This window comes from Panthera onca, chromosome D3 (genome assembly GCF_046562875.1).
Source record: "Panthera onca isolate mPanOnc1 chromosome D3, mPanOnc1 haplotype 2, whole genome shotgun sequence".
Taxonomy (NCBI): domain Eukaryota; kingdom Metazoa; phylum Chordata; class Mammalia; order Carnivora; family Felidae; genus Panthera; species Panthera onca.
In genome coordinates, this window is record NC_138350.1 from 6,242,933 (window position 1) to 6,261,813 (window position 18,881).

The window sequence follows — 18,881 nt, forward strand, 5'->3', positions numbered from 1 at the left end:
GAACTCCTGGGACATAGCTGAGTCTCACTTACTGATATATTTCCAGTGATCCCAGCCAACAGAGAACAAAGGGCTGAAACATCGTGTTTCTATAGTGCTGTTGGGTCAATGTTCCAGTCAATTTGGGAGGGCGGCATACCCGAGACCTCAGTTAGAGCTACCAGGCTCGAGTGGCTGCCCCTCACTTTACAAGAGCCTGAAAGCTCCTACCCCAGGACCCTCTAGGGAAGGAAACAGAAAGAGATTCTCTCTGCAGGAAAGAACTTGGAGGGGGCTGGGGTGGAACCAGCAGATTATAGTATTTTTCACACCACACCCAGCCCTGCTCACTTCATCCATATTTTACCAATCAGCAGCAATCATCTCAAGCATTGTACAAACACACCCATAGTTCCAAGGAGCCAGCAATAAGCACAAAAAAAAAGAGATAAGCAAACAAAGCTATGGGGCAAAAAGCAGCTGGCTACATACTGGCCAAGCCAGCTCAACTGTAATCAAGAGGTCTCTGGTAGGCTGCACTAAGAAGCAACTGTAGGAGTGAAGAGCCATGTCCTTTCTCCCTGGCTCCTATGGATTTTGCTAACGAGAGGATGTGTCCTATTTGGTGTCGAGCAAATCCTAGGAACTTCATCTAGCTGTCCTGCATTAATCTGTGAGCAGCTTTCAACTTACTGGAGAAAAAAAAAGTGCATAGAAATTTTGAGATACTTAAATATCATTTAGACCACTTTGACTTCTTTATTGTAATCAAATACTTGGTCTTGTCAAAAGGATTCTAATAAAATGCTTTAGAGAGAGAGAGAAAAAAAGAAGCAACTGCAGGAAGACACGCATGCCACAGGTGAGTTTCCCCAGCACCACCTGCCTGCTGGTTCTCAGGTACCGCACAAGGACAACGTCAAGGACAAGAGAGAGGCTGAATTGATAACTGGGCCTTCCGCCAAGGTCTCTCATGAGGGAAAAAGTTAAGAACTCCAAAGCTCAGGACTTGTCCAATGAATAGGGGACCAGCTTGAGGGAGTGCTAAGGAGGCTGGGGGCCAGGGCCTGGAGCTCTAAGCCAGAACGTGGAGGGTGGATGCGGATGCCACAAGGGGCAGCCTCCCCTTTCTGCTGAAGGGAGGGAGTCTTATGACTGATTCAGTTTTTCAAACATAACCGAGGTCCTCGTGTCTTCGACCAGCCCCTCCACCACACATTCAGCCAGCAGCACAGGGGTGGGCTAAATGGAACCACCGAAACCCCACAACCGATCAAATCGACATGTAAAGCTGCAGAGATCATCTCTGGACTTGATGTGAAAGTATTTCAATTGCTTTCCAGCGAGTTGAATCAGCTCTTCCTTCCATGAACCAAGTCATACCAGTATTTTCTTTTGTAATTCAAAGGAAATGCATCCACACAGCTCCCCATCACATGTGGTGCAGACTCACAGTTGGAATTATAACCTTTCATAACACTCAATGCTCTCCTTGCGTCCGGATCGACAAAAAGCTAAGGGACCGCATTCACCTGCTCACGTCACTGCAAAGCGTAGCCTCGGGGGTCTGTCAACCAGCAGGCACAGCACAGACAGGCAAGCTGGGGCCTCAGTTCAGGTGTGCACGCTGCCGATGGGTGTGTCAAACACCATCCACTGAGTTCCCTGCCCTTCTGCAGGCTGTAGGGACACACTGAAAATGCAGGGAGCATTCCTATCAGCAGCCCAGGGCACAGAACAAAGGGTGCTTTTCAGCTGCGTACCTGCTCACCTCCTTCCTCCACACACCCCTTATCAAGGGTTGGCAGGGTGTGACAAAGAGGTGGGGTGCCTAATGTGGCAATCCCAATTGCCTCTTTTTTTCAAGAGTCCTGCTGAGAGATTCTCAGGGTTGATGGTTATTTCTGTCAGGAAGGAGAGGGAGGGGGAGCATTTTCAGAGAAAGCAGCCACCCTGCAGTACGGTAATAGGGATGAACAGAACAAGGGCACAGAAACACCTTAAAGTTACACAAAAAATACCATGAAATATTCTCAATAACCAAGAAAAAGGGATTAAATAAACAATAGTACATCCACACAATGAAACACCATTCAGCCACTAAAAAACACTGCAGATGAATATTTTGGGGCCTAAAAAGGTGTTCATAATCTATTAAATGAAAAAACATATATACTCATCATGACAAAAAAAAAAAAAAAAGAAGAAGAAAGAAAGAAAAACAAACAAAAAACCCACAAGGTCTGGAAGGATAAACACTAGGGAATTGACAGTGGTTATCTCTGGGTGTGGGATTTTTTTTCCTGGAAGGAGGCCTGGAAATACAGTCAAATTTCAAAAAGTGAGGTGTTAAGCCTAAAAGAATAACTCCCCAACTTTTCAGGGAATGTATCTCAGCAGAAGCACTACACCTCTAATAAATACAAATTCTATTTCAATCTGGCCTAGAAGCAGAAGTGATTGGCATTTAAGAACCATAAAGCTATTTGCCAACACCCTTATAGATCAGATCAAATATAGATGGAAATCTGAGAGCAGGAACAGGCTCAAGGGGGCAAGATGGCTGCCCAAGCCGTACCTTCATGTGTGAATGTGTGCGTTGGGGGGAAAGTTCTAAAGGGGGTGCGTTTATTCTTTTCTTCACCACCTCAAATACACACACACACGTGCACATATACACACTAATACTGGGGAAGGGAAGTAGGAGGCACGTAATGTAAGGTCAAATGTGTAGGTTAGAAACTTTAAACAAAAGTACAGAGATAGGCCTCCTCAGTCTAACTTAAAGTTATAATTTTATTTCAACTACAACCAAATCAACTTATAGTTAAATTATCCCTTTCATCTCCTCCAGACTCCCCCTATGAAAACAGCCCCACCCCAACAAAGTATGGTGAATTTAAGGGGTGTAGTCTGAGATAGACTATAAAGCTAAGAATGACTTCTAGTCCAAGAATTTCACAAAATGGAGAATCGATCCTCTATCTCCCAGATAAGATCATTTAAAATAATTGCCCAAGCTCCTCCTAACTCAAAGTTAACTGTCTACTAGATGCATCTGTACCTCTGGGGTTTAACAGGCAGTCTTAGATTTTATATTCATTTATATTTTTATGGTCCTGTGACTTTAAACACAGCACAGGGCAGAGAGTACACAGTAAGAGCTAGAACACTAAAAATACTTTCCTTGTGCCAGAAGCTGACCTGTGGCAAACAGCACAACACAATCCTTCATCCAAGACTCACTTTTAAACTAGATTTAACCTAGCCTAAACCCATCTCCCCAGAATAACTAATACTTGAACTCAGACATTAAACTATAAATTGAAGCAAAATTTAAAAGTGGAGCTCACATATTAGTTCAGATTTCTTCCAATTCTTCAGATATGCCCAATCTCGTTAACACTGGGCTCACATTCCCAAACACCAAGAATCACCTGAAGCTGAGTGACGGGTGCCCACCCTTAGAGCCAGCAAACATTCCACCACTCCCTATGGCCTTTCCATCCATCACTCAGGCCACATCAATTGCAGTTTTATGTTTACATGGTTTTTCACAATAAAAAAAATTTCTCTGTAACCATGACTTTATCAAAATGAGGAAAATACATGTTACAGATGGCTCATTCACTTCCTGGCCCTTGTGGGCATTTGCGTTTGTAGTCCCTGACTCATACGATGTTAACAGGAAAAAAAGGTCTTAACAGGATAATCTCAGAGACAGTGATCTGGCAAGCTAGAGGGCAAGCTGGAGAGGCAGGCCATTTTCCCAACCATTCTCTCATTAACTATATACAGAAGAGACAGAAGATAGCAAATTATGAAATTTCTAGACACTGACATATTTAGATCTTGAAGAGCATGTAGTCCAGTGCTTCCCAAGTCAGGCTTCCTAAAGAAAATGTTGAAAACCAGAAGCGTTTTAAGTACTTGTTTAAATGACAGCTCTATTGTGACATAATCTCCATGCCATGAAATCTTCCCTTTAAGAGTGTTCACGGGGGTAGCCAAAGATACGGGGCCGCTTGGCCACAGGATGTAGCGAGGGGGACTGTGGGCCCCAGCAGAGCCCGTCCACAGGCCTGTTTACCATTACAGGGAGGTCTCTGTCCCCTGGGGCTGACACCCCCCCCCCCCAACCTTTCCCCAGGCTGAAGCTGCAGGGTATTGAGGTACCAGCCAGATGTCTTCTCACAAAGGTTCTGGGGTGGCACAGGGCAATGCAGCTCCTGCCAGTGACAGGGAAATGGACACACTGGAGCTGGCGGAACTGGGACCCCTGCTAGAAGAAAAGGCAAACGAGTAACTGTCAACCCAGCCGAGACTGAAGGAGAGCAAGCACACCCAGCACCCCAGGAGGAGGAGGAGGAGCGGGTATAGATCCTTCCCCTGCAAGCCGACCACGCCATGGAAAAGATGCAGAGGAGTTTGTGCAGAAGGTCTGGGAGGGATGCTAGAGGGTCATCCCGTATGTCCCAGCCCGGCCTAGGACAACGACTACTTGCTACATGGCCATGGACCACCCGTGCCCTCCTGCCGGGTTTGCTTCAAGAGCGTTTCCCGCATCTGTACGGAAACTGGCAACATCTGGACCCATCTGCTTGGTTTTGTGCTGTTTTTCTTTTTGGGAATCTTGACCGTGCTCAGACCAAATATGTACTTCATGGCCCCTCTGCCAGAGAAGGTGGTTTGTGGGATGTTCTTTTTGGGTGCAGTGCTCTGTCTCAGCTTCTCCTGGCTCTTTCACGCCGTCTATTGTCATTCAGAGAAAGTCGCTCAGACTTTTTCCAAACTGGGTTATTCAGGGATTGCTCTACTGATTATGGGCAGCTTTGTCCCCTGGCTCTATTACTCCTTCTACTGCTCCCCACAGCCACGGCTCATCCACCTCTCCATCATCTGTGTCCTGGGCATTCCTGCCATCATTGCGGCACAGCAGGACTGGTCGGCCACTCCTAAGCACTGGCAGACAACAGCAGGAGTGTTCCCGGGACTTGGTTTGAGCGGTGTTGTGGCCACCATGCACTTCACTATTGCTCAGGGCTTTGTCAAGGCCACCACAGTGGGCCAGACGGGCAGCTTCTTCTTCACAGCCGTGATGTATGTCACCGGAGCTGGCCTCTAGGCTGCTCAAATTCCTGAATGCTCCTTTCCTGGAAAATGTGACATATGGTTCCAGTCTCATCAGATTTTCCACGTCCTGGTGGTGGCAGCAGCCTCTGTCCACTTCTACGGGGTCTCCAACCTTCGAGAATTCCGTTATGGCCTAGAGGGGGGCTGTACTGATGACTCTTTTCTCTGAGCCTTCCCACCTGAGGGGTGGAGGAGGAACTTCCCAAGTGCTTTTAAAAATAACTTCTTTGTTGACACGAGAGGAAGAGTCTTAGTTGCCTGTTTCTAGAAGAAACCTCTTAGAGAATTCAGTACGAACCAAGCTTCAGCCCACTTCCATACCCACTGGGCGATAAACTACCCATTTCCCTAGCTGAGGAGGATGGGGAGGGTCCAAATTAGACATGCCCCGCCTCAGCAGTCCCCCTCGTTGGCAAGGGGGGGACCGTCCCCTCACAGAGACAGCACTTCGAAGCTCATGTTGAGGTTTTACCCCTCCTCCAACCATTTTGGGAAAAAATGATGGACTGGGACTCTTCAGAAATCCTGTTTCCAGAAGAAAATGTCCCTTCCTTACCCCCATCCTTATTTTGTTATCTGGCTTATAACAGGCCATCCATTTTTGTAGCACACTTTTCAAAAACAGTTAGAACCTGGTCCCATCTTTCTAGGGCCTGGATCTGCTTTTACAGCAGGAAGAACAAAGCCACCAACTTTTACATAGCCCGGATAATCATGGAAGTGTGTTCAGGCTTCCATGACTTTTAATTTTCTTTTAACCTGACTTTTAATTTTCTTTTCCTTGGCACGGTCATGTAAAATTAAAATGGGGAAAGATATTTAATACTTAATACTAAGCTTTAAAAAGAAACCTGCTATCATTGCTATGTATCTTGATGCAAAGACTATAGTGATAATAAAAGAAAGTACAGAAGACACTTGGCATTCAAACAAAAAAATAAGTAAACAAACAAATAAAAATAAAAGTGTTCACTGGGGTGCCTGGCTGGCTGAGTTGGTGGAGTGTGAGACTCGTGATCTCGGGGTAGCGAGTTCAAGTCCCACGTTGGGTGTAGAGATTATTTAAAAGTAAAATCTTAAAAATTAAAAAACAAAATACAATAAATGTGTTCATTGGTTTTTAGTACATTCACCAAGTTGATGATCACATCATCATTCTCTAATTTTGGAACATGCTCATTACTCCTTCAAAAACCTTACACCCATTAGCTGTGAGGATCCATTCTTCCATCTCCATGGCAACAACTACTCCACTCCTCTGTTTTATGAATTTACCTGCACATTTCAGATAAATGGGATCGCAACAGGTGGTCCTTTGTGTCTTGCTTCCTAGGATAACGTTTTTAAGGCCCATGCATGTTGTAGCATATGTTGGAATTTCATTCCAAAAGTTGTCTTCAATATTTTTAAAAGTATTTATTTGCCCATGAATAAAGTCATGGTGGTCACTCTTTAAATAAACACATTTTTTCTCATTTTGTAAACAACAGAAAAAAATTCAAATATATAGAAAAATTGAAAAGTTATGTGGTGCACACCCATGAACCCACAACCTGGATGCGACAAATAACACTTCGGTATATTTACTTCAACACAAATTCATCCATTCATCCATCTATCTTACTTATTTTTAAGCAGTGGTTCTCAAAGTGAGCTGGAGAGCCTGGGAGTCCCTGAGGACCTTCTGGGGGGTCTACGATGGCAAAACTATTTTCAAAATAATACTAAGGGGCTATTTTCCTTTTTCCATTTCCACTCTCTCAAGAGTGAATGGTGACATTCTGCAGACGTGTGACACCGCGGCCGAAGAAAGTAGAGGTGAACATCCAGCTGTCTTCCAACCAAACATTAGCTGAACAGTAGACAAGATTTGCAAGTGTGGAGAACAATGCCGCTCTGCTCATTTTTGCAGAAAACAATCATTTTCTAGAAAAAGGTTATTTATGTTAACACCTAATGGGTTTATTATTTTTTCCAGTGCTTTAGCAAATATTTTTAAATTCTCTGTTTTCATTTCTAGCATGGTAAACGTCAACAGCTATAATCCACAAAATCAAAAGCTCTTTGGGCTTTCCAATATTTAAGAGCACAAAGGGGTCCTGAGACCAAAAGGTTTGAGGGCCGCTATTTTCAAGCATTTCAGAGTAAGATGCAGACATCTATATACTTTGTCCCTAACACACCAGCATGCATAACACGTCAGCCACAGTTCAACATTGGTCAATGTTTCCTTTTGTTTTGGTAAGATTTACACATAATAAAACGTACAAATTTTAAGTGTACCGTTCTCGTTCAATGAGTTCTGACAAATGTATGTGCAATCCCCTATCCAGATTACCCCCATCGTGGAAAATTCTCTTGTGCCTCTTTCCAGTCAGTCCCCACTCCAACCTCCTTCAGAAGCAAGTAGTGGTGTGATTTTTTTCACCTTAGTTTCAGCTATTCTAGAACTTCATGTAAATGAAATCATATCTGTTCTTCAGAGGAAGGGTTATTTAATTCAACATAATGTTTCTGAGGTTCATCGTGTTTTTGCACATACCAGTAATTTGACCTTTTTTTATTGCTGAATGCAAACTGTTTCTACAGCAATCTCTCTCAAAAACATAAGGGCCATTGAAGATAAATAAGGTTGGTAACCATGCCTCTAGTCTAAGCTCAATCCCAGCCCCTGCCTCCCCCCACCGAGTTAGACACAGTGGCAGGGAGGAGCTAGCCAGCGGCACCACCGTCCCGGAGCGCCAGCCCAATCACCCTTCTACCACGGTTCCTGCCATTTCCTATTCTCACCTGAGAAGAGAGTTCCCATCTCAATCTGTAAGAGAAGTTTATTACAGGAAATGGAAAATCAATACCAGATGACGGAGGTACTAGGCTTCCCTCAAAAACACGTCGGTCAATGAACGGACACACAAACGTGGTATGTTAATACACGGGACACTATTCAGCAAGCGCGAGGAATAAAATACAGATAGATACATACTGCCACATGGATAAACCTTGAAAACAGGGTTCTAAGTGAAAAAAGCCAGACATAAAAGGCTGCACACAGTATGGTTCCATTTATATGAAATGTCCAGAAAAGGCAAATCTAGAGACACGGAAAGCAGATCAGTGCGTGTCTGAGGCTAAGGTGGAAACTGGGATCAAACGTAAAAGGACCGGAAAGACCTCAGCGGGGGGGACGGAATCTAGTTCTGAAACTGGATTGGGATAATGACTGCACAACCAACAAATCGATAAACTGTATACTTAAGATGACTGCAATGCATGGTATATAAATTACACTTCAGTAACGTTGCTAAAAAATAACAACAGGGTGGGAGGGAGGGCAGGGTGGGTGATGGGTATTGAGGAGGGCACCTTTTGGGATGAGCACTGGGTGTTGTATGGAAACCAATTTGACAGTAAATTTCATATATTAAAAAATAAAATTAAAAAAAAAAAAAAAATAACAACAAAAACTTGTCTGTGCAAGTAGATAAGAGTCCTGCTCCAAGGCAGAGAAAGACCTGTTTAATAATTCAAAGAACAAAGGAGGCATTTTGAAAGACCCTGCTTGCTACTCAACTAGAAAAGAGTCATGTAAAATAGCAAAGTAATACAATCATATGTTGTTTTAAGAATTCATTGAAAGTCTTTCGTTTTAATAAATAAAAGGGATTTATAAATTAACTTCCTCTAAAAGGCTCCATATCAAGCTATGAGGGCAGGTCCCAAAGGCTCATCAGGAGACGAGGTAGCCCACTGGCAAATGGGCCAGTTACCACATCAGCACGGGACAAAGTGCTTTCGGTTGCTCTTTCAGAAGCTCGAATATTGGGTAAATTTTAATCTACAAACTAAGTTAATTCCCCTACTTTCTTCGTAAGAAGCTATTTTTTGTCCTGTTGGCCAAGTTTATCTCATGGTGACAAACCAAAAGAGGGCACCTTCTTGCCTACGCCCACAAGCCACAGAGGGAAGGGACTGTAACAAGCGTTCAGAACGGATCCTCCTACTCCCAGAATTTTCCTCAACAGCAAAGCCATGCTACCTAAGCCTCATGGTTTCCCTCTTCAGTGCAACTAAAACTCCCAAACCTCTGTTTCTACCTGCAGCCTGGTTCTCTCTGCTGTCTCTTTACGAGCTCTCACTGCTTAGCTCTCTACTCAGATTCTTCACGTCCACTTCTGAGACTCAAAAGCAAACAGAAAGGAATCCTGTTTCTGGAACTGTTTTTTCCAGATCTTGGACACCTTCCTGGAGCTACGCTTCTACACTGCCCCTTTCCAGAAGATTTTTCTGGTGATGCAGTCCAACCCCAAACACATGAAGAATGCTAGATCTGGAGAGGCTCCTTTAGGGCATGTAGATCAGGTAATATTCCTCCACCACAACCAGACCCAACTGAGCAAAAACATCTTTTGGGATATACGACAGCATGTATTTCGCAGGAAAAAACACTACCTTCCAGATGCCAGCTCAAAAGTCCAGAGTCTCCCCTGCACATCTGACCCCCTCGAGAGGCACGGTAGAGGTCTGGGAGGCGAGACGGAGCACAGTGTGGTCGAGGCTACGAGAGGACCTCGCCGGACAACTGCAGTGCCCCTTACACTGACAGTCCCCTCGAAGCCCCCTCTTGGGGAAGCTGCCCCTCCCACAGCTCCAGTCACAGGGTACCCACAGCAGACGAGTTTAGTGCACAGCACAGCGGTGTCCCCAGCACACCTGCCACTGCAGTTGACGGGGCCTTCCTCAGCTTCCTCATTTCAGTAACGGCCCCCGTGGTTCAGGCCAAAACCTCCCAGTCATTGCAGATCCTTGTCTTTCTTTAATCCTCCAGGCCCAGTCCACTGGCACGTCCAAAACCCACCCTGAATCCATCCGCTTCTCCCACCTCCGCTGCTGCCATTCTAGCCTGAGAAAGGCCCAACGGCCTCCCAAGTGGTGCCCCAGCTTCTACTCTTGCCTCCTATCAACTGGTCTCCACGGAGCAGCCTCGACAAGCTATATTCCCCAGGGAGGCGAGCACAAGATCCCACCTCCTCACCAACAAGGCCCCTTGCCTCTTGAGTCTCACCTTCTACCGCTCACCTTGCCCTCAACATTCTAGCCACACTGGCCTTCCTTCTAGCCCCGCAATGTGCCAAGTTCATTCCACCCTGGGCCTTTGCCTCGGGCTCTTCTGCAGCCCGGAATGCCTATCCGTGCCTGGCTCCCACTCACCACTCAGGTTTCAGCTCAACCTAAAATGTCACCTCCTCAGAAGACTTCTCTGACCAGCAAGCTAAAGTATCTTCCTCCCATCCCCCTATCACTTTCCTTCTTTCATCCTGTTTTATGGTCTTCACTGCACCAACAATATAAATCTGATTTGCTTACCGATTCCCTTTGTTAGAATATAAACTCCATGCGGGGAGGTGACTCATGTTCCTTGTTTACTACTGTATCTTCAAGCCTACAGCTGTGTCTGGCACCCAACAGAGGCCTGACTAACTTCTCGAAGGAAAGAGCCAGACTCATGCTCCGTGGCCTGTGAGGTTCTACTCAGAGAGGAAGGGGACAGCCAGTCTCCCCCCTACCCCCAAACATTTTAATTGGAGGCTATGCGGCTAACTTAGGCAACTGGCAAAGAGCACTGATGGTAGCAGGAAGCTCTAAGCAAGGTCTGAATGTGAAACACAGGCCGTGGGTGAGCTCTGGTCAGGCAGAGGCAGAAGCTCCTCTAAGCAGAAGTTTTATTTTTTCATGTTTGTTTATTTATTTTTGAGAGAGAGAGAGGAAGAGTAAGAATCCCAAGCAGACTCCACACTGTCGGCACAGAGCCTGACCGGGGCTCAAACTCACAAACCACGAGGTCCTGAACTGAGCCGAAATCGAGAGTCAGACACTTCACCGACTGAGCCCCCTAGGCACCCCTAAGCAGAAGCTTTGACACAGAGAAGAAACAGGGCTGCAGGTAAGCGAGCCAGCTGGCAGTGGGCTAAGCAAGGCTGCAAGGAAACCAGGCTGAAAACAGGCTGAGAGAAGAGCCGAGTCACTTCACAGGGATGAAGCGGGAAGGAAGGACAAGCCCCCGCCCCGGGGCGGAGGACCCAGAGCGGCCGGGAACCCAACTCTAGTCCGCACTAGTTCGGGCAATGCTAGGAACCCTGGGATCATCGTGAGGTTACCAGCACCCTTCCCAATCCTTGCAATAAACCCGTATCACACGGGGAAGCACAAGAGGGTCCCTGATCCATGCAGCTGGAAGAGTTCTGCCTACATAAAACACAAGTCCTGAGGCCTGGAATTCTAACCATAGACAGAATTCCAACAAAAGATGGAAAAGATCATCTAAGATATTTGCTGTCTGCACTGCACATATTCTACCCAAGAAAATGGGAGCTCACACTGAATTCTTCATCATTGTATGAATCCTTAAAAGTAAGTAAAATTGGGGCACCTGGGTGGCTCAGTCAGTGGAGGCCAACTCTTGATTTCGGCTCAGGTAATGATCCTAGGGCCATGGGATCGAGCCCTGTGTTGGGCTACATGCTGAGCGGAACCTGCTTAAGATTCTCTCCCTCTCTCTCTCTAATTAAAAAAAAAAAAAAAAAGTAAAAATTAGCTTTCTATAATATCCTATCCTATCAATTATAGTGGGAACTAAGGCTAAGACCCATTCTACAGACTTCTCCTTATATAACAAGGACCCTCCCATCACTAGATCCCCTGAACTGCCACCTACTACACCAGCATTAAATTGACAGAACTCGAGAATGGGCTGCTATGTGTTCCTGTGGTTAAGGAAGAGCTAAAAATGCCTTTTTATAGCTGAGTCATGTGTTTCAAAACATGACCTCAAGAAACACTTCAAACCAGGCTGTATGGCTGCTATAATAAATGACACAAAAGTGAGTGGCTTAAAACACCACCTATTTAGGGGTGCCTGGGTGGCTCAGTCAGTTAGGCACCCAACTCTTGATTTCGGTCAGGTCATGATCACACAGTTCATGGGATCGAGCCCCACATCGGGCTCTGTGCTGACAGCATGAAGCCTGCTTAGGATCCTCTCTTTCTCCTTCTCTTTCTCTTGTGCTTCTCCCCTGCACATGTGTGTATGTGTCTGCATGCGTGCCCACACTCTCTCTCTCTCTCTCTCTCAAAACGAACAACCAACCAACAGCAACAAAAAAAGAACACCACCTATTTATTACCTTAGAGTTCTGGGAGTCAGAAGTCTGTCGTGGGTCTCACTAGGCTAAAAATCAAGGTGTCAGCAAGGCTGGGTTCCCTCTGAAGCTCTAGGGCAGAATGTATTTGCCCGCCTTTTCCAGCGTCTGGAGGCACCCACATTCCTTAGCACACTGCCCCTCCTCCATCTTCAGAGCCAGCAACATCAGGCCAGGATTTCTCCTGCTGATCTCTGTCTGCTTCTCTCTGATTTCCTCTCCTGTTTTTATGGACCTCGGTGATTACTGTGGGCCCACCCAGAAAATCCAAAATAATCTCCTCATTTTAGAGGTAGGTGATTAGTGGGGTGCCTGGCTGGGTCAGTTTGTAGACCCTGCCACTCTTGATCTCGGGGCCATGAGTTTGAGCCCCACATCGGGCGTGGAGCCTACTTTAAAAAATCAATCAATCCATCAATAATTTATAAATAAACAAACAAACAAACAAATAAATAAAGGTAGCTGATTAGCAACCTTGATTCCTCTTTGCCATGTAACCCAGCGTATTCACAGGTTCTGGGGATTAGGATATGGATCTTGGGGGAGGAGCGGGGAGGGAGAGGGGTCATTAATCTGCCACAACAGTCCAAATGAGTCACAATACAAATGCCATTCAACGAAAGCATTCACCCTATTGTCCCACTCCATACCAACATCCCCTAAAGCCCTGTTCCACAGAGTCTGTGTTTGTCTTTGCACAAGTGAAGATAAATAGGTTCACCAAGGACAAGTTTATGATGTTGGCTTCCAAGTACCTGAACTTCCCTTTTCAAGCACATGTATTTCTTAATCACCCAGTATGTACCAGACACTGTTAGGATCTGTGGGAAAGTCAAAGATAGCATGAAGCGTGTCAGGTCAGGTCTACGTAACGATTTGAGGCAGAATCGATAAGGGTCATGGATTTACAAAGGAATGTGGCGTCCATTCCCCTTGGGAGGCCTTGCCAGGGCAACAGTGCTTGAGCCGGGTCTTGAAGAAAGGGCAGGACTTCATGGGTGATGAAGAGCGTGGAGCATGGAAAGGCACGGAGCAGCCCAAGGCATTTCTTTTCCCCACCTTGGTTTCCCCAGGCCTTACTTTAGAAGGACTGGCCCTTTCACCTCCTATAGAACCACAGGCTTTTGTGAACAGATGCGGGAGGCAACTTCTCAGCTCCAGAGTCACTGCCTTGGACAAGGTGCCTCAACTCAGCAACAGGACTAATTAACTCCCAAACTTGGGGTGGGGGGTTGTTTTTTTAATATGAAACATGAGGATCCACCCCCCCCCCCCCCCCACACCTAAGAAGGCTATTGTGAGAGTTGCTTAAGATCATGTAAAGAGAATCCAGGACATAGCAGTGTGTGAATTCTCGTCTGCTTCCACCCCAGCAAACAACCTCGAACCTCGTTTCTCAGGCGTTTCCCAACTGTACAGCCTTTCTTCACCCTTCCATCAGGATGGCAATTAGCCAATCAGCCTCTACACGAAAAGGAAATATGCTCCTAGACTACTAATGGAAGAAGACAGAAAAGGAATATGGAGCTTCCTGCTGGGGAATACGGTCCATAACTGCTGACGGTTAACATGGGGAAGGGGAGGTAAGTATTAAACCCTGATGTCAGGGGAAAGTATCCACACTGACAGCAATTATATAAACTCTCAATCTCGGTGCCGCCATCAGAACTGGTTCACGTTTTTTATTGCAGACCTTGCTAATTATTCTACCACTGCCTGTTTTATCTGCCCCCCACCCCTAGTTCATGAGCTCGTCAAGGACAGACACTGCCTCTGTCACCTCTGTAGCCCTCATTCCCACCTCAGTGCACGCCCCGCAGCGCACACTATATAATGATCAAAAACTGAAAAAAGTGCAAAAGAAGAAAACCTGTTTATCTTCGGCGTGGCTGCAGAGTAGTAAATTTAGTCATCTGTGTGAGCGGTTCTCATTTACAACTGGTTACCACACCTAGCATTAGAAAGTACCTCTACTGAAAACTTAAAATTTGGAGGTCACCATGCTCTAAACTTTTAATCCTTGCTACTCCTTAAATCTGGCAGAGATTGCCACTCTGGGTTAGGAACAGAGAGTTTCTATACAGAGTACACATATACAGGGGTACGTTTTAGGAATTTGTATCCCAAAGCTATCTTACAGGTCTGAATTAAAGGTCTCTTCAGATATCCATTTAAGCAGAAACCCACTGTCCAGAAAGCTACTGCTTATCACTAAATACATAAAGACAACATCTCTAACCCTCCAGAAACATTCACGCCTAGGCTCCCCAATAAATAAAGAGTTACATAAAAAGGTAGAGAAGTGAAACCAAAACCAACCACAAAAAGCTATCTACTAGATGTGCTCAGAATCTGTGTGGGTGAGTTACATGTGTGACATTCCTTAAAATGCTAAGAGGGCAAGAACCATGAACTATGTTCTAGAGTACATAGCTCCATTGTGGAGCGTGGAAAGCATACGCAAAGCAAGAATGTGTCTATTTAGTATTTGTCAAGCAAGCATTTGAAAGCCACACTAAAATACCCCAGTGAGATATGTCAGTTCCTTCAGTTTACAGAGGAGGAATCTTGTCCTCAGCTGGGTGAGGACACAGAATTGGATGCAGCCTGCGAAGCCTTCTCTTGCCTCCTACTAGACACATTCACAGACATTATCTCAGTTATCCTCACCTCCACCCTGCAGGGGAGTTTTACTCTCCCCGTTTTATAGTGGCAGACAGGAAGGCTCTGAAAAGGTAAACCATGGGCGCTTTCCCCCCATCATCTATCGCCTAAGTTTGCCTTGGGGAAAGGCAATTTCTTCCCCTCCAAAATGTCCCAGTGATTGAGCACACACCGTAGGACCAAATCAAGATGCTCTGCTACAGGGCCAGCATCACAGAGCGGGAAGGACATGGATTCTAAGGCCAGATGCACGGAGCTGGAATCACCTCGGCACTGTTACTTGCCCAGGAGGGTCACTGGGCACACTCACACACAGTCCCCACTCCTCCAACACCCTATTCCCCCACCCAAAGTCAGTCTCGCCAAAGACTTTTTCAGGGTTCAAGACTTTGCATGTTCAGGAACAGATCATATTCAGAATCCCTGGACCACTTCACAGGACTGGGGAAAAAATAACCACAGCTTCCCCTGTGCTTAGTTCCTCCCCCAAAGAGCTGCTGAACCTCATCTGGAAACAGCTGGGAGACAGCAGTTAACAGGAAACCAAAAAAAAAAAAAAAAAAAAAAAAAAAGACAGCACAGAGTGTACCAGGGAGAGTTAGGCAGCTAGAACCAAGAGGCCAGGGAACAGACAGGAAGCTGAGGTTAGGAAGAGCCTAGGCCAGAAACAGTCTTGCAGGAGAGGAGGCCCCACTGTCCTTCCTCTAGGCCCAAGAAGGAAAAAACCCGGAAAACAGTGGCGAGGGCTGGAACCCCACAGAAAGGGAAGTCAGACCACCAGTGGTGAGATCGAGTGTGCTTTCCTCCCTACCCCCATCTCAACCCTCCTTCTCTGAGAGCCAGCTAGTGGTCACAATAGGACAGCTGAGGTCAGAAACTCACTTCTGTTCGCTGCTTTCTGTGCCAGAGGCTACAGCCCAGACAACTGGTTTTGAGTCATTCCTCAGTCAATCTGTATCACGGCTCCACACTGCCAACTGAACTCAGGGGCAGTCGCATCAGCCTCACACGGAGAGACAAAGAGTATCTTCATGAGAAATTACTAGGCAGATACCCACTGGAGGCTTGCAGCGGCAGGACTTGAGCACAGAGAACTACAGCAAAGCGAGAGAGCCAGCGGGGCTGGAGGTCTTGAAGAGCAAGGTAAGGGTGCATTTGGCAATCAAGAAACTTAATTGAGCGATGGCTAGTTGCCAAAATATTTTTGAAAGAAGTGGGGGAAAAATGCCATTACTAAAATTCTTTGGTGTTATTTAATAATAAGCCTGTGGGTTATCCAAACTGAGGGCAAAGGGAAGTCTGGTTTATTTTTCCTTTAGCAGAGATTAGGTGAGATCTTTCTACCCCATGGCTCCTGCTACATAATCATCCCTTCTCTCCCTGTACACGAAGAAGTTTATATTAAAATAAAGAAAAGGATTAAGTTCTCTTAATAAAACACATTCCTGTCTTTCCCTTATAGTTTTGTTTGAAAAGGCTCTTGTGGTGTATGCTACAATCTAGGTGGGTTTGATTCCAGCGAAGTGCTCAAATTTTAAGACTGAGTAAGCAGGGCTAAAAGAGGGCTGCAATCTCAATTCCAATTCCAAAAAAAAAAAAAAAAAAAAAAAAAAGAACATCTTCACGGGCTCAGTGCCAGCTCAAACTGGCAAGACCAGAGAATCAGAGCAGAGCCTAACCAATATGCCACGCAAGGGGGATGGGAGGAGAGCTATGGGTAATGTACTGCAGCCATGTGGCAAACAAACCACCAGGGAAACCTTCAAGAGAGGAAATGGGGGGGGGGGGGGGGGCGGGGGGTTTGTTTCAGGAACATAACAAAGGAACAAGTTGACTAATCATTTATTCCACCGGGGGGAAAATGCCACCCGGAGCCATGTTTTGACTTCAGGTAAATGTGTAATGTTTTAACTTGGATATATCTGGGTTTAAAGGCTCTCCCAAAAAACAACAACAGCAACAACAAGGAGTGGGGGGAATGTACCTATTTTTCTTTACGCTGTCTCTGGAGTCTCCAAGAAAACTTTTCCTGTGCCGCCTGCAGAGCAGACCTAAGACAGCCCAAGCCAGCCCAGTTACTAATGCAATCACCCCCACTCAGCAGAGATCCTATCATGAGCTTGGTGCAGGACTGACTGCTCTGCACTGCAGATGGCCCGGAGAAGTTCTGTCGCTGAGGCAGAAGTCGCTGGGCACAAATACCTAACGTGCGCACCAAAGAAGGAGGAGAGAGTGGAAAGACAGTTTATCTCATGAGGGCCAGGTATATCTGTGACTTAGAAAAAAGGGATCTCTGCCCAGAGCTGGGTCCACATGTCAGGATGGTGTCTGGGATGCCTGCCCTCAACAATGCCATCTCCATATAGTGTTTCAGGGCTGACCCCAGAACCTTCCAACTTGCCAGGAGGGCAGACTGCACCTCCAACAGCTGTGGTTCCAAAAGTCAACCTAGGAAGCACCCAGGCTGGCTGCTAAGGTGGGAGGGGGTGTCCCAATAAAGTGGATGTGCGAAGACCCAGCCTCCCTCTGCTGGGACAATAAGAAAAGTAAGCTAACATTTACGGAGCATCTACCTACGTGTCAGGCAGTGGGATAAAAGCACTACCTATCTCCTTCCATCCCTAAAATAGCCGATGGAGGCTGATATTACTGTCATCCCCTCTTCATAAAGGAGGAAGCAGGCTCCAGGATTTTACACAACCATTAAAGACTGGAACCAGCACTTAAGCCACCCCTGGACAGGTGCTCCGAACCACTACTCGATATTGCCGAAGCACACAAAGCGTTTGGGCGAAAGGGTGGAGAGTCGAGTAACACAAGGTGCAGCCTGTATTTGCAGCTTTTTCGTGTCCCAAATCGGTGGCCTGGGGACACTGGAGGGGAGGGCCTGGATGGAGAACGTGAAGCCGGAAGAACGCAAGCCCTGCTGGCAGGGGAGGAGGCCAGGACACGGACCCCTCTCGCTACCACGGAGGATCCCAGACCCATAAACACTCCCAAAGGGACAGGAGCCAATGGGAATGCGTGCAGCCCCGGGGTCCTCGGGCGGTCGAGCCCTCCGCGCTGGTTTTGTCAAACTAGGAAGCTCCACTCTAGAGGTGGGGCCGGCCCGGGGTCGCCGGGTCCCTACCTGTAGGCCAGAGTCATGCACTCGAAGAGTTTGGTGAGCGAGGCGTCGATGGACAGGTGGCAGGAGCTGGTCTTGCCGAAGCTGTAGGTCTGGCACGTCTGCTTGTTGACCGTGTCGAAATCGTAGCCCTTCTTGGGCGGGTGCTCGCGGTGCGGCGACGACACCATGAAGTGGCCGCTGTGGATGATCTGCTGGCGGCGCGGAGGCTCCTCGCGGCCAGGCCCGGCCCTGGGCGGCGGCGGCGCGGCGCTCGCGTGGGCCCGGGCCGGGGTGGCCGAAGCGCAGGCGGGCGGCGGGGACGGCTCATCCGTGTCCGAGTCGTCGTCGTCCTCAGGCACCTGAGGCTTGAGCAGCACCGGGCGGCCCCGACTGCGGGGCCGGCGCGGGGAACACATGAAGACGTCGGCGGCCATGGGGGGTGCCGGCCGGGGGCATCCCCCGGGGCTCGGGGCGACGCGAACGAGCGAAGCAGACGGGGCGCCGGCCCGGCCCGCGCGCGGACTGTCCGCGAGCGCGCGGCGGGACTAGAGGGGGAGGGCGCGGGGCGGGCCGACTGGGCAGACTCGGCGCCGGCCCAGGCGTGACGTCACCGGCGCGTCTCGGCCAATCGGCTGCCCGCGTCGGCCTCTTAAAGGTGCAGGGGAACCTTTCCGTATCTAGGCGGACAAAAAAGCAGGGGGGTGGGGCGGGGAGGAAGGTTGCCGGAAGCCACGCCTTGATGCCCCGCCCCTCGCCGCCCCCACCCTCTCCGGGCTGCCTGAGATGCTGTGGGAAGCAGT

General features: G+C 47.5%; 1 protein-coding gene and 1 pseudogene across 2 annotated transcripts in view; one reads left to right on the forward strand and one right to left on the reverse strand.

Moving 5' to 3' along the window:
• Nucleotides 1–18,637, reverse strand: part of MLXIP (MLX interacting protein) — a 58,331-nt gene extending 39,694 nt beyond the window's left edge. The window contains exon 1 of one of the 2 annotated variants that reach the window (XM_078435846.2): nucleotides 18,103–18,637. In XM_078435846.2, coding sequence (XP_078291972.1) covers nucleotides 18,103–18,515 — 413 coding nt within the window. In that variant the 5' untranslated portion in view covers nucleotides 18,516–18,637. The remainder of the gene's footprint in view (nucleotides 1–18,102) is intronic. The other variant, XM_078435847.2, reaches the window with a different exon arrangement.
• Nucleotides 3,967–5,294, forward strand: LOC132665317 (adiponectin receptor protein 1 pseudogene; annotated as a pseudogene).
• Nucleotides 18,638–18,881: the final 244 nt, after the last annotated feature.